This window comes from Antechinus flavipes, chromosome 2 (assembly GCF_016432865.1).
Source record: "Antechinus flavipes isolate AdamAnt ecotype Samford, QLD, Australia chromosome 2, AdamAnt_v2, whole genome shotgun sequence".
Classification (NCBI taxonomy): domain Eukaryota; kingdom Metazoa; phylum Chordata; class Mammalia; order Dasyuromorphia; family Dasyuridae; genus Antechinus; species Antechinus flavipes.
The window spans coordinates 272201628-272217945 of record NC_067399.1 but is presented as its reverse complement, the minus strand read 5'-3'; the positions used below and the strand labels follow the sequence as shown (position 1 = coordinate 272217945).

Below are 16318 nucleotides of genomic sequence, written 5' to 3'. Positions count from 1 at the left end.
AAGACGAGACCTGTATTCCTCCGCTTGCCAGCCACGCGGGCAAGAGGAGGAGCCATGACCCGACCTGTAGAGACCATTCTAAGAAGAACGCCTACGAAGAGGCGGAGGCCCGAGGGAGACCCCAGCCCACAGCTCTGGGGTTACTGAAAGTGACCGTTGTCTGCTTGACTAAGATGGCCGCCTTCAGTGAAACCGAGGCAGAAAAAGGAAAGGAGAGAAAGGGGGAGGGAGAGAGAGAAGGGAGGGACCGCGCATCTTCACGTGACCCAACTCCTCTCTCTAGCTCCACCCCGGGATCCCCGGGAGCTCTGCTGCTCGAGCGGCAGCCGGAGACCCGCGGCTGCTGCGAATGGTGGCGGGAGGTCTGGCTAGGAGTGGGAACGTCTTTCCTCTAGTGTCCTCCAAGCCTGGGGGCTCTTTCGCCCCATAACTGGGGTTGGAGTAAAGGCGCAGAGCAGGGTTAGAAACCTTCGGCTTGGGCGGGCACCGAGGTGGCGTGTTGAAGTCCCCAGAAGAGGCGGAGCTGGGGGGGAGGGTGCTCCCGTGATGACGGCTTTTTGGGAGGGAGGTAATGAGGAGAGGAAGGGTCGTTGGCGGGGGAAGTTCGAGCTAGGCAATACCATGGACAGAGTTGGGGTCCCAGTAGCCCCTCCCAGACTCTGGATGCTTAGCACCCAGTGAGATTTCAGGGGGTTTCGCTCTCTGTTTCTGAGTCCGCGGGGTTGAAAAACAACAACCAAACGTTTTCTCTTTACTCAAGGAAAGAGTGGAGAGCCCAGCCATTCAACTGGCGAGACCTCCTCCTCTCAGTGGGATACCTCTGTTTTGGGAGGGACGGAAGGAACAGAGGACGGGGGCGTAGAATACCCTCCTTGAATGCAAAATGCTGTCTTCTCAAGTTGTCGAGCCCTGTTTCGATCCACAAATATAAGTGGTGGCCGTGGCTGTGGTGACCACTGGGGAAGAGGGAGGGAGAGACGTGCGTCGAGAACAGCTTCTGACTGTGTCCCCATTGTCATGTGTGTGAGACCCAAGAGGGACCCGAGATGGGGAGTAGTAACCTCCTTCTCCCCTCCTGAGCAATATGCAGACGTGAGGGGCTCAGTGACCTCTACAGGGCACGGTGATTCCGCCGCCAAGGCCCTCCCCGTCAGGCACAAGTTGTCATTCGTTCATTCATTCATTCACTCATTCATTAGTTCTTCTAAGCCCAGGCTCCAGGCACCCAGACTATCTTTAGCTGTGTGTGAAGCAGAGGCTTAGAGTTGGAAGATTGGGGCGTGGGGGTCGGGGAGGAAGAAAGAGGAAAGAGCAAAGACAGTGTCACCATGGGGCACAATGAAAGCTGGATCCCCCGAGACGCCAGCGACCGAGGCTTCCCCCGAGCTTTAGGGCCATATAACGGATCCAGCGCTGAGGCCGTCTGGACCAATCGAAGTTCCCTTGGGGTCAGCACCTTGGAAAGCGAGAGGGAAGCTCAGACCTATCGGCATTTCACCACAACCGTGCAAATTGTCATCTTCATTGGCTCTTTATTAGGTAAGTGCGCACAGTTAGGTCTGTAGGCTCTCTTCTAATGTGGGTTTCCCTAAGGGCGCTGACCTGTTAGGCAAGAACTGTCTTCTATGATTGGGGCAATTGGTTCTGTTTTCCACGCGGGGTTTTCCGATGTCTGACAAAGTGAAACTAGTTGGAAGGAAGATGATATTTAATGAATCACTGGACCGTTAACTGTAGTTAAGTTGCAGACGATAGGTTCTGCCCTCCTACCCCAAAGCGGTGGAAATCTGAGCTCCTCTCCTAAAGACATCCTACGATAATTCAATATTACAAGTATTTCTCAAGACTGACATTGCTACAGTGTTCAGGGATAATTTATGATACATTTTCTTAGTGTTATACATATATTATTAAAAAGGAATATTGAGTTAACTTGCGTGTGTTGTGGTTTACAAATATCTAAACACAATGCTATGATTTTATTCATGTTATCTAGATTGAAAGTTACCACTGTTTGAACGTGTGCTTGCACATTTGCCACACATCTCTTAAGTGTATGTCAAATTCTACTAAAAAAGTCATATTTTGTGCGTGTTTCCTTAATATTGTTTTTAACCCTGTCTGCTGAAAAATAACCCTGTGAAATTAGATTCAGATGTCACCTTAGTTTTATATCATTTAAAAAACGATACAAAAGCAAATAGATAATCAAGCCACTTATGAATTAGTTTCCCTATTTTTTTAATCGCCTGAAATGTAGAATAAAGAAAAGCATATTATTTTTCCTCCTCCCGCATTAATCTGTATGGTGCCAGAAAACAAAGATAAATTAATTTACTTTGATCCTTCTAATAAGCTGCTAATAAAAGTTAGTTACTTGACTAATATGATTTACAAAGAACCCTGGTAACTATCTGAAAACGTTACCATTTAACGTATTCATTTTTTGAGATTTGTTTGAAATGTACTTCATCCTGGAAAAATAGATGGTTGTCCTTTTAAATGTAGATACTGCAATCTAATATTTATAAGGACATAAGGAAGCAGAGAGAGCACATAGAGCCTCAAGTTTTAAAGTAGTAAATTTATTGCTGGCATGTAGATACTTAATAAACCTGCAGTTCAATGTTATTAGGATTAATAACTAATAATTAATAAATAATAATGAATTCAAAAGGATTATGCCTCAAATGTTAGGAATGTTTGAAATTCCCTCCAAATTTTAGCCATTTGACATATTCCTCTTCTATTCTCTTAATGTCTCAGTTTCAGAACAAAAAAGTTCTGATTATAGGCATCTTTTTCTGTTTCTACTTTGTTGTTATAAAATAGAATGTTAAATTTAAAAGAAGCAAAAATGCAGGAAATGTTTTCATATTTGTGTAAGGTATATGAACATAGTATGTTTTAGGTTATTGTGTAGAGGCTTAAATCAAAGCAATTCTTAGATAAATGTATTTATTTTCAAAAAGTGCAGTTAGTGTGCAGTTTGGGTCCTAGAGAACAGGAGTATGTATCCATGCTTAATATCTTAAGTTTCTCCAATAAGGTATTCCATTTCCTTTTTCTGCAAAACACTATTATTATAACATATTAATAAACTGAGTTGACAAAATAATTCACATAATAAAATAAAGTTGTATTTTTCTGTATGTATTTTCAATCAAGGATCGATGACAATGTAGTATGCTGTAATCAGTACTGTTTATTTGTAGCTGTTAAAGTAAACTCAAAATTTTTATATCCTAAATATTTCTTGCACCACTCTTAGAACTGTCAGTGGCACAATTTCCCATAAACTTGCTATGAAAACAGAAAATAAAAACTCTTAAAACAAAGTACAAGGAATTGAAGACAGATTTTGGAGAAATTGTAGAGACAAGAGACAACTGCAGTCATTTGTATAATAATAAAATGTTTTTTTCATGACAGTAAAGATCAAAGTTGAAGTTCTTGACTTGCCCAAGATTTTTAAAAATAGATTTGATAAATGATTAAGTTAATCTTTCAGACTAGTCAAATTCCCTTTTGATATTATGAGATTATAAAAAATGACATTCATTCTACCTGTATTTATTCATGCCATATCTTTCTCTGGTTAGACCCATTGCTTTCATTTTTCTTCATGTAAGCCGCTGTCTACTGTCTGCAGCTACTGAAAGGAGATGTTAACTTTAACTTGCTAATTTTTAAAAAATTCATGGCCTAATTTCACACAAGCTTCTAGACATGTGGGTATGGGGATAGAAGATGAAGAATGGTTTGTTGTAAATCTGTTAAACAACACTATGTATGGTGAATGTTTAGGGTTATAGCATAGTTCTTTTGAGTTTTGGAGTATTTCTGATAAATAACTGCATGAATTTAACAGAAAGGAATCCATCTTTATATTGATCATGGATATTTGATATTACCACTTGGAAATGAAGAATTAAAGTTATAAGTGCCCTGTGATGTTATTCACATATTTGGGAATGTTCCTGGAAGCTTGACTTTCAGCCTCTGTTTTACTATTGCCCAGGCTTTTCTCACTTGCAAAAGCTGACCAAGTTTTCTAGGGTATCAGATTTATTTAAATCCCCTGATCACAAACTCCTACCCATGTTTCTTTTACTTCACTATTCAGAGGATATATTGATTGAAAGTATAAGCTAAAATAAATGACAAGATTATTATACCACTGGGGAGAGAGGGAATGAGTACACATAGGGAAACATGCATAGTTAAGGAACACTATTAGAGAGGGAATATACAAAGACCATGTATGACTAGCATGTCCTGTGTGAGAGAAATGATGCGTTGGGAACATGTAGACAGAGAAAATGAATTGTCAGGGCAACTCATTCCTCTAAGGCTTTGGGACCTTTCTTTGTTTCCACTATTGCTGCTTTTCCCCCCTGAAGAACTGATGCTGATGTCATTTGCTTGTCCTGTGATGTTATCAAGCTGCAAGCTGGATTCCTCCCTCCCCCACTGTTGGAGGTTTGAGGAGCCTGTTTTCTGCGATAGTTTTCCCTTTTTACTATTGTACCTTCTGCTGGGTCTCATCTGCTGACATCTGCTGGTTGTCCACTTATTTACAACTTCTATATAGTTTGCTACCTCCCTAACCCTCTCCGATAGGAAAGGTCTCTAGGTCAATAATCCATAATCCACCCTTAACCTATCTCAGATTATATCACCACTTTTTATTCACATCTATATAATTAACATCTACTTAATGACATAACTATATAACAGGTCTTTGTCATTAAGTCTGTCCTTGAAACTGCTTTTCTTCTTTCTCATCTGTCACTTCTAAATTCAATCTGCTCTTTAATCCAGAATGAAAAAATTTCTTTTTGTTACAATGATATTTTTAATCTCTATAAATAATCTCTAAAAAATCTATATAAATAAGTCTACCTAGCAAGACTGTAGAGGACTATGTAGGTCTGGAAACTCCTGTTTTGCCTCCTTTAGTTCGGGGTACATTAGTTAAGGGATACAGTCCACAAACAAGATATTCAAAAATTTGTATTAGAAGGGAGGTAATTCCATTTAACCATAACTAGAAAATGTTTAGCTAACTTTTGCTTTCAGAAGAACAATTTTTGGTGGAATTAAAATCTGATATAACACGAATGATACAAAAACATTTATGTGCTTCTCTCTCAAGAATATTTCAATGAATAGTTTTTTTTCTTCTTTTCATTTTTTCCTTTTAATGAGACCAACTTTGCCTCTTGCCTACGTCAAATAAGAGTTTGTCCAATTGTCTCTTAAGGTGAATAAGGGAAAATATTATTTCTTATTATCATAGTCTTTTGCTATAGTTATTGACAACTACTGAGATGCCTAATAGATGCAGAATTATTGTCACTTTCTAAGCAGGGAGAACATAATAGTTGAAAATGAACAATATCTTCCTTATATTACTCAAATTATGCTTTTTTTTTTTAGCCTGTCCAGATTCTTAACTTTAACTTTGTGACATTTTTGGAATATCTGAATATTCTACATGTGTTTCAGAAGTGCAAAGTTAAAATGTAACTAAGTTAACTTTAATTAAAAATAAATCTATGGTATATACCATATTTATTTTGAAAAAATCAAACTATCATGGTTATCTTAAACTTATTATTTAAAATTTATTTTTCTTTTTTCTTTTCTTTGTATTTTGGAAATGGATTTGTGGAATAGCAAGTTGGGGCTTTGAGGGTCTGTGTTCTCAGTTGCCACTGTGACCTGGAAATTCTGTTCCTGTTCAACTAACATAAATATTCCTTTGACTTCCAATACTTTATTGGGAGTAAAGTGAATTGGGTGCCTGACATGAACCTCCTTTTCTTTATTTTCTAAGGCAATAAATTTGACTATGTGCTACATTGTAGAAAACTAATTTAGAAAGTAATTGATTCATGTCATTCCTTATTTTTAAACTCTTTCTTCCCCATTTTTTCTCTTTTGAAATCTTGCCTTGAAAATTATTATTGTAAATTGTAAATTTCACTTAGTTGTGAGGAGGTTTGAAATTTAATTGATTGACTTTATGTATCTGACTTGCTTATTTGAAAGATGAAGAAGGTAAGGAAGAGAAAGGCTACTCACAGATCAACAATGTTGTTCAACCTAATGTCATGCAAAAAAACCTCTTTTTGCTAGTTTATATCATTCTCTTTGTGTCTGTCACAGAAAAACAATCCTTCCCATGATACTACTACATACTTCTGTGAAAGACAGATATAAAGCTTATTCAAATATAATAGGCATGCCTGTTTTGCAAAATGCCAAATGCCTAGTAATACCTGAGATCTACATAAGTCAAGAAGTTATTATGGAAATGAATTGGATGATGCCAAAGTGTGTTAGTATGGTGAAATATGAAGAAATAAGAATGGATTCATATTCTGACTTTGTTATCTTATTATCTTGGACAAGTTAGTTAAGCTCTCTAGGTCTTGTCTCTTCCATGCATCTAAATCTATGACTGTACATCTAGAAAATGCTTTGAGCTCTGACAAATATTAATGAATAATCTTACCATACAATGTTTAGAACTTAATAATCATACAAGATAACAATTATAAATGCAAAATTAATGATCATGCTTCAGTTTTCAAGTATGACAGCAGTATCTGTGAATACATAAGTTAAAAGGGTCATGAGTTGAAGCCATTTCTGTTAAATTAGTTTACCAGTCTGTAAAATGAGGATGCTGGATTAGATCATCTCAAAAATAATTTCTAACAATATAATCTCTTCTATTATTATATATTTCTTGAAATGGAAATTTATTCTTACATATTTTGAATCCTTCCTGATGTCCTGCTGGGCACATGACCATTCATTTATTTATTTTCCTTTCTATCTTCTTCTATTTTGTTTTCTTATTTTGTATTTATTTTAAGTAACTAAATGTTTTAAAATAAAATAAAATAAAATTTTAAAAAGTAATTTCCACTTTTCTTCTTGATAACTATGTTATGCTGTAGGATGATAATAATAATATTGGCTAAGATTTGTTATAGTGCATACTATGTGTTACATGCTTTAGAGTTATTATCTCACTTGATCTTCACAACAACCCTGGGAGGTACTTGTTATTATTATAATTTTACATATTTACATATTATTATTATTATACAGTTGAGGAAACTGAGGTTAAGTGATTTGATGAGAGTAAGTGTTTGACTCCAGGCCCTATGCTCTGTCCATTGCACTTCTTAAGTGCCTCTAATCAGCAGGCATTAACCTGGATAGCTGAACTTCTAAGAAATTATTCAAGTTGATTTTGTAATGGTTTTGAAACTAAATTATTATGTGACTAAATTATTTATTACACACAAAAATATCAATCTCCATAAAGGATGTAAAACTACCAACTAAGTAGCACAGTGGATAGAGCAAGGTATCTGCAATGAGGAAGACCTGAGTTCAAATTTAGACTTATTCACTTAGTATTTGTGTGACACCTCTTGAGCAAAACACTTAATCTGTGTTTACTTCAGTTTTCTCAATTATAAAATCAGGATAATAATAGCACCTGTTTCCCAACGTTGTTGTGAGAATCAAATAAAAAATGTTTAGCACACTGCCTGCTACAGAATAGGCACCATATAAATATTATTATTATTATTAGCACTCTACTTTGAACAGTTCTTCCTTTCTTATTCAAATTCTTCAAGCTTTCTTAAATCCTTTCTCTCTCTAATACTTCCTGGGAAATCAACTTCTTATATGACATTTTTGATGTTGGTCCCTCAAAGATGAATTAATTTTCTTTCAAATACAAATACAAATTCTTCAAAAAAAAAAGACTCTACAAGGAATAATATGATAACATATTTTTCTAGTATTCTTTCAATTTCAAATGTGCTTTAAAAGTGTAATCCAAACTATGCCCAAAGAGTTGTAAAACTGTGCATACTCTTTGACCAAACAGTATAAAATACTGTATCCCAAAGAGATTTTAAAAAAGCATCTATATGTACAAAAGTATTTTTTTATGGCAGCAAAGATTTGTAAATTAAGGAGATATCCATTATTTGGGCAATGCTGAACAAGTTGTGGTATATGACTATGATAGAATACTAGGGACCTATAAGAAATGATGTGTAAGATGCTTTCAGAAAAACCTGGAAAGACATGAATTGATGCAAAGTGAAGTGCGAATTAGGAAAACATTGTACATAGTAACAATATTGAGTAATTGTATGATGATCAACTGTGAATGAATTAGTTATTCTCAGCAATATAAAGATCCAGGAGAATTCCAAAGAACTTGTGATGAAAAATGCCATCCACATTCAGAGAAAAAACTGATGGAGTTAATACAGATTGAAGCACACTGTTTTTTACTTTATTTTCTGTGATTTTTTTTTTTGGGGGGGAGGGTCTTTTAATTTTTTTTATTTCTATAACATGATTAATATGGATATATGTTTTGCATGGCTGCACACATGTAATCTGTATAAAATTGCTGTCTAGGAATGGAAGAAGGGAAGGAGAGAACTTGGAACTCAAAATTTTAAAAAATATTAAAAATTGTTTTTACATGTAATTAGAACATTAAAAAATAAAAAGGTAATACAAACAAATTGGCAAAGTTGATTAAAGATGGAAATATAAGCTCTGTTAGAGGAGCTATGGAGACAGTCACATTAATTTGCAGTTGGAGGAATTACAAATTGGATCCACCATTCTGGAAAACATATGGAAGTGTGCTAGAAGAAAGGCTAGAAGGCCTTTAACCTAGTAATTGATTACACTACTGGGCATATACTCTAGGGAGGTCGGTAATAGAAGAAAAAAAATCCTATATATTCTAAAATATCCATAGCAATACTCTTTATGGTAGCAAAATAAACTGGAAACAATATCGATTTGAGGATAACTAAACAAATTGGGGAACATAAATGTAATTGGATGTGATGACACTGTAAGAAACAATGAATATGAGGAATTTAGAGAATCCTGAAAAGAGTTGTTTAAGAATTTTAAAAAATTACAACTGAAAGATAGACCAGCAGTATACACAATGACCATTATAATGTAAATTAAAACAATATTTTAAAAATAGTCAAAGGTTATTTGCAATGTACAATCTTTATTTTAGAGGTCAAAGGATGTAATACATACAGACTACAGACTTGCAATTAAGCACATGTTGTTGGACTTTTGTTACTGATCATGAATAGCTCTTTTGTTATGAAGGAAGGTTCAATGGGACACATAAAATATTTAAACCATGATTATGAGATTTTTAAAGGCTTCAATTTGAAGTAAATTTAAATTTAAAAATCCAGAAATGTTTTCTAGAAGGAAAGACAGACAAAGAGGAAAAGAACTTATGTTGGGACAACAAAAACTCAGTGTCAGAAATGCTTCATCTGAGGATCTTAGACATTTAATCCTTTGGCAGGCAACCATGACTTTTTCATAAGGCTGTGCTGTGACCTGGTAATGGCTCATTGAATTATAACTACTGGACATGCTAATTATGTGGTATAGGTTTGTTATGAATCCACTAGTTCAAAATTATTCCTAAGAATTGCATAAACCAAAACAAATAATTGTCTTAGCCTCACAATGAGTTTCAAATCTATGAAGTACAGAAATATTTACCAGTCTGTAAAAATACCCCTTGCTTTTTCCAAATTTATGACTGTCACAGACCTAGTTCATGTAAGGTCAATTAAAAATGAATTTTAAATAGAAAATGTTGTAATTTATTGATTAAAATTCTTACATGTTTCATGGCCTGATTTTTCTTTGGTTTTGATTGTAAATTTAGTCCAATTCTTAATCAGCTCACCAACCAGCTTTTATTAAGAGCTTATAATGCACCAGGTACTGCTCCAGGGGCTAGAGATATAAATAGATATCTCAATCTGAAGAAGTTTATAGTACATTGGGGAAAAGTATATACAGAAATAAGCAAATATACGTGTGTGTGTGTGTGTGTGTGTGTGTGTGTGTGTGGACTAGGGGAAAGAGGAGAATCTTTGCCTCAATTGTCACCTCCCCTTAATCACTGAATGAATACAGTCTTAGTCCAACTAAGACCTATTGAAGATCTTAGTTTAAAAAGGCCACGGTCTCCCATTTCATCCAGTCATCTCCAGTCATCTTGATCTATATCTTGTATTTGGACCCTGATGGCTCTTGAGGAGAAAGTCAGGGAGGAAACCTTGCCCTGTCCTCCCAAAACTTAAATTCAGTTCACTTACATGTCATTGCATCACCTCCCTGAAGTCATGATCCTCTTTGAGAAGGAAGGACGAATAAAAAGAAGTTGGCAGGGACTGGAAAAAACCTGTAGAAGACAGAAAATGAATTAACAGAAGCTAGGAGGTTATTCTAATAGGGCAAGTGAAGTGATGAGGGCTTAAACTTGGGTAGTGCCTGGGTCAAATAAGTTGAGAGAAAAGGATAGCTGCAAAAGATATGGAAGGAGAAACAAGATTTAATAATTAGATATGTAGGGTGAGGGAGAGTGAGTCATGAAAAATATGGAGATTATAAACTTGGGTGGATAGAGAGTTGGTGATACTCTTGACAAAATTAGGTAAGCTTGGAAGGGAGATGGGTTGGGGGGGAGAGAGAATTTTGGACTTGTTGGTATTATAGGGAGGTTTGTGATGTACATATACAATTGGTCATAAGGACTAAACTAAGAAAGATGCTAGAATTGACTATGTGGATTTAGAAGTCATTTGCAGAGAGATGACAATTAAACCCAAGGGAGTCAAAGAAGTTGGGGGATGTGGTATGAATGGTGAAACTGCAAAAGGAAACTGAGAAGGAATGGTCAGACAGTTAAGATATGAAATAACAGCAAAGAAATATCACAAGAAGCTAGAGCAGAGATAGTCTCCATGAAGAGATTGGTTAGCAATGTCAAATACCACGGAGAGGCCGAGAGATAAAGCTATAGAGTAAGCCTGTGCTAATTTGCTATCATAAAGTATTTGTTTGTTTTCCTGAGATGTTTGCTTCCTGTGTTGTTCTCTGACAAAGAATTACCAGCATTTTGTAAATACTATCCCATTTATCCTTAAAATGTCTCTTTAAGAAAAGAAGGGAATTAGAGATAATGCTCCAGTAGCCAGAAAAGATCCAGAATAAAATGAAGTGCAGAGAGATTAGCATATTTATTTCCACTTTGAAAAAAAAAAAAGTGGGAGAAATGAAGGGAGACCCTGTCTACTTGAGGGTATGGAGGGAGTTCTTAAATATTTTAGTCTCAGGACCATTTGACAATAAAAATTTTTATTTCACGTATGTAAATACTCAAATCATCTTCAAAATCAAAGCCTATATAGAACTGGTAAATAGAAGTATGTATCATATGATTTTATACACACATATACAAAAACATATACATGTGTGTGTTTGTGTGTTTGTGTTTAATGGTAGCTCTCTAGGGCAGAATAGGGAGGGAGGGAGAAAAAAAATGAAAAAGTACACAGCAGAAAACAAAACAAAATTTAGAAGCAAGCACAAAAAAGCAGGATAGCTTTTGAAAATGTTAGTATTTATTTCTTGTTTTTTTAAAGTAATAGAAATAGAAATGAATGGTTTTATATTGAATTTTGTTTTTGTTGTGTTTTATACATGGAAATGTTCTCTCTCTTTTTTTTTTTGTCTTTTTGTATTTAAGTTCAAAATGAATAAAAAAATTTTAAAAACCTTACCAGTTATTGAGTACTGCAAAGAGCTTTTTTCCTCTGAGTATCTATCAGTATTTACTTTTATTTCTCTGGTAATGCCATAGTAATGCCACAGTCTCCTTGAAGCGTCTTACCTCAGTCATTCTGCCCCAAACCTCAAGGCTATCATACCAACCTACCCTCTTGATCATCAGAATAATTGATAAGGATAAAAGATCTTATATTTTATAATATCAGATGCTGCTTCTCCCAATCTATTAGAATATCAGATAACCTTCCCCATCAGAATATCTTCCCATCTCCAGTGCTTCCCTATCATGTCACCCCATCTGCTCCCCATTATGTTACTGTTTCTGACTCCCTATAAAGAATCTCTGTACCCCATATTCGATACTGGATACTTGGAGATGATAGTCTGATCCTGTCAGTTGACTTACTCTCCAAAAAATTAAACAATTATAACTCTAACCTCTATCTCGCCTCAAGTTTCTCCGGCATTATAATCCTTCATTCTCAGGGACTACCATGACATCAGGGAGTTGATGCCAATGTGTTAGTATGCACTATATTAGAAATTAAAACTGATAATTAAAAAGTTGTTTGTTAACTCACCTAAAATAATAATAATAAAACTACAAATAATAAAAATAATAGTACAACATGTTTTTATTTAAAAAACCCTATATTTTTCCAAAAAAAAAAAAAAAACAATCCAAGAAAAGTAGCATTATTTTATATGTTATTGTAAATCTTTTTAATTAATGTTTTGGTTAAAAGAATTCTGTTGAGATATGTTGTTGAAGTATATGAAGAAAATCAGCTTTACAGATATGTAGTTGTAAAAGAGACATTTTCGTAGGCAAATACTGTATTAGTACCAATATTATGAAAATAATTTGAGCTTCATATGCCCTCAAAAGTCCACACATTTAGACCTAGAAAAAAAGGAACTAGGTTTCTACACTGCTGAAAGTATGGTTACTAAAGGAGGAAGCTTGATGCTGAGGCAGAGCTGGCTAGAGAAGTAATGGCACTAAGGGAAGAGAACAGCAGCCTGAGAAGCCAGATCTCCAAGAAAAGTGCTTTCAGCACTCTTTAAATTACCCTGGAACAAAGCCCCAATTATTCTGCCCTAGTTGCTTCTGGTTGTTATTGACAAGGAGCTGAATGATATATTGGGATCTGTTGTATACTTAAATGATACAGATTTTAACCTAGACACCCTTTCTCTTCCTGTGTGATTCTTGTTTATATGTTCCCCAAAATCCTCTATAGAGGATCTAGTCAACAATCTGGAGATCCTTCTCCTCCTGCTTCCATCCTTCAGGTGCCAGTTCAACACATAGATTGCCCATCTGTTATCCTTCATTATTTTCACATGATCAGCCTATAGCTATACATTTCTTGTGACATTTTAAAAATATCTTACTAGCAAGCTAGTGTAGTAACTAGAGTACTGGACCTGGATTCAGAAAAATCTCAGTTAAAATCTGGCTTCAGGTGCTAACTAGCTGTGTGATCCTGGTCAAGTCACTTAACCTCTGTCTGGTTTGGTTTCCCCATCTTAAAATGGGTATAATAAAAGTACCTAAATCCCAGGATTGTTGTGAGGATAAAATGAGATAATACATGTAGGTAAAACACTTGGTGAATCTTAAAATATTATGTTAATATTACCACTGCATGAAAATTATAGTAGGGCCTAAGTCCCTACCACCCTTTGGGTCACACACAGTTTTCATTTTTCATAGATTGTAGTGTTCTATGACTTTTAGTGATATAATACTGTTGGGAAAATATATATTTAAAAGATTGGGCTTTTGTATCAGCTATCAGATTGGGATAATTAAAAATGCTATGCAATTTTCTCAATGCAATTTAGCTTATTCTCTTTCAATTATGAGCCTAGATCGTTGTCATTTATATATCCAAAGGGTAGAATGAAATGGAGGCTTAAATGAACCACCTTTTTCTCATTTTCAAGGGGCAGGATTATCAGTACCTTACCATGTAAAAACTAATTAGAAATTGATTAATTTATGAAGGTGCATTACATATTTCATCATGAGTCCTCAGGAATTGTGATTGGTCATTGTATAGATAAAGTTTTTAAATCTTTCAAAGTTGTTTTTTTTTCCCACAATATTGTTATTATATAAATTATTTTCTTGGTTCTGTTCTCTTCATTCTGGATCAGTTCATGGAAGCCTTCCCTAGTTTTTTTGAAACCATCCTCTTTATCATTTATTATAGTACTGAATAGATCATTAATTGTTCAGCCATTTTCCAATGATGGGCACCCTTTAGTGTCCAGTTCTTTGCAAGCATGAAAAAACTATAAATAATTTTGTATATATAGACTCCCTTTTCATTCTTTTATTTCCTTGGGGTGTAGATTTAGTAGTAATATTTTGGGGTTAAAGAGTATTGCTTTCCAATAGCTTTCTGAAAATAATTCTAGCTTGCTTTGTAGAATCGATGGATCATTTCACTAATGTACCTACATATTTTATTTGATTTGATTCTCACAACAGCACTGTTGCTATAATTTTTCCCATTTTATAAGTGAGGAAACAAACTCTTTGATAGATGCAATTACAGCAGATAATTTGCTATGTGTAAAGTGAGAAAGTCACATGAGTATCTGAACCCCAATTTTTTTAATCCCAAAGAATTATAATCTTTGTACTACTTTACTTTCAAACCTATCTCATCCAATTGGTTCCAAAGAATATTTATTAAGAACCTTCTTCACAGGGCTATGAAGGTTATTTGTAAATCTTTAAATTCTGTACAAATCTTAGTTATTATTAATATGATAGTTACTGATAGCCCGATTTCTTTTAGAACTAGTCTATTTTTTTAAAAAAATCCCTCAGGTTTATTGGGTAGATCTTCCAATTTGTTGCCTGGTAAAAAGGTAGTTTTTTTTGTTGGCTGAAAACCAGGTTTGTCATCTCATATATTGTTGAATATATACCAATCTCAAATTTTAGGTTTTATTATAAATGAAGCTGTATTTTCCTGAATGACTGATATTATAAAGTGAATTAAATTTTCTTGGTGAAATACTACTGGGGGAAAAATCCCCAAAAGAATGATTAAAGGAGGATCATTTGAATTGGAACTATTTGGAAGATTCAAAGCATGTTTTTAAAAATGTTTCAAACCATGAAACATCTCTTTTACATCTGAAAAAATTAATGTGCTTCATATCTTTCCTATAACTTCAATCTGAATGATTTAATGTGATTATATGTTGTTTATAAAACAAAAACAAAGGAAAGATAGTGAACCCATTCTGGTATATTGTGAGAAGACTGGCTCTTTTTTTGAGGCAAGGCATTAAGGTTATTTTGAATCTAAATTTGAAATTCCTGAATGTATGTTTTCACACATTTAGCCAACTATACAGTTTGGTTTTTACTCCCATCTCAACCATTTGGTTTTTGTACAGATTAGCTTATGAAACAGAATGAGATATTTTAGGTCAAATAATTCATCAATCTATGGTATGTGACACTATATATGCATTCTTCTTCAAAGAGGAATGTATTATATATACACTTGTGGAAACATTTATCATAATCATGATTACTGGGATGAGAGGAGATTTAAGAGACAATGCCACTATTAATGGAGCACTGGGAGATCTGTGTGAATGTAGAGAATCCTCAAGTTTCTAGATGATGGTGGATTTTATGATTCTAATTGCTTTGTTATGTGCTTTCTCTAGCTTCACAGAAAACCATCTGAATGTCTGAATTAAGGGAATTGAATAACAGTCACCAGGACATTTTGACTGAATTTTTGACAGCCAAGGAATATTTGTCTTTTTTCCCCCTGAAATCCTCTCCCCAGCAAAAGAGGATAAAAAAGAGGAGTACCACAAATAGCAGACCCGGTTGTAAACTCTCAATGGATACAAGAGATGCTCTAAAAAGAACTAGTCTTATATCAGTCTTTGCAGCTATAGTTGCACAGTTGGATGGCAGAACCATAAGACATGCCTCTTTTGAACACAGAAGCTATTTGTGCAGTTGTACTTTGGGCCATTTCAAATAGTTTTGGTTCACTCTTTTGAAGGCTTGAAATTGACTTCTATGCTGGACACTTCCAACTCTCTGGGAACAGCTCTATTGATTTGATTTTGATTTAGACTGTCTGGGAATGACAGGGTGAATAGTAGTAATTCACTTCTAAATGATTTAGATTACCACTTAGATTAGTATATATTCAGCTACAAACTGGCTGAGCACATAAATGGTGGACACAATAAACAAAATTCTGGAATTTTAGAGCTAAATCAAAAATCATCAAACCCAAACCTCATTTGACAGATGTGAAATATACTTTAAAAACTGAAATATCATTAGAGCAAATCATTTGGGGAGAGATAGGATTGCTAGGTCAACCGGAGAAGGCTATGTGGCAGCTTAAGTTTTTTTTTCCTTTAACTGAGTTTATTTGAAAGATTCTGGGGAATAAAAGTTTTATTGTTAGAATTAAAACATGTATTTCTTTTTGTGTCCTCCATTTTTGATAATCTTCAGTCAGAAAAATATGATCAGAAGAACAAACATTGCTTTTACATTATTTTCTGATTATTCTTTTAGATCAAATATTGACATTAAACCAAATATTAGATCACTGAAAGCAAAAAC

The 16318-nt window shown here is 34.8% G+C and overlaps 1 protein-coding gene across 1 annotated transcript in view; it reads left to right on the top strand.

Moving 5' to 3' along the window:
- The first annotated feature begins 256 nt into the window (after positions 1-256).
- The window catches only part of GPR176 (G protein-coupled receptor 176), a 133285-nt gene continuing 117223 nt past the window's right edge, over positions 257-16318 (top strand). The window contains exon 1 of the mRNA XM_051977064.1: positions 257-1539. Coding sequence (XP_051833024.1) covers positions 1329-1539 — 211 coding nt within the window. The 5' untranslated portion in view covers positions 257-1328. The remainder of the gene's footprint in view (positions 1540-16318) is intronic.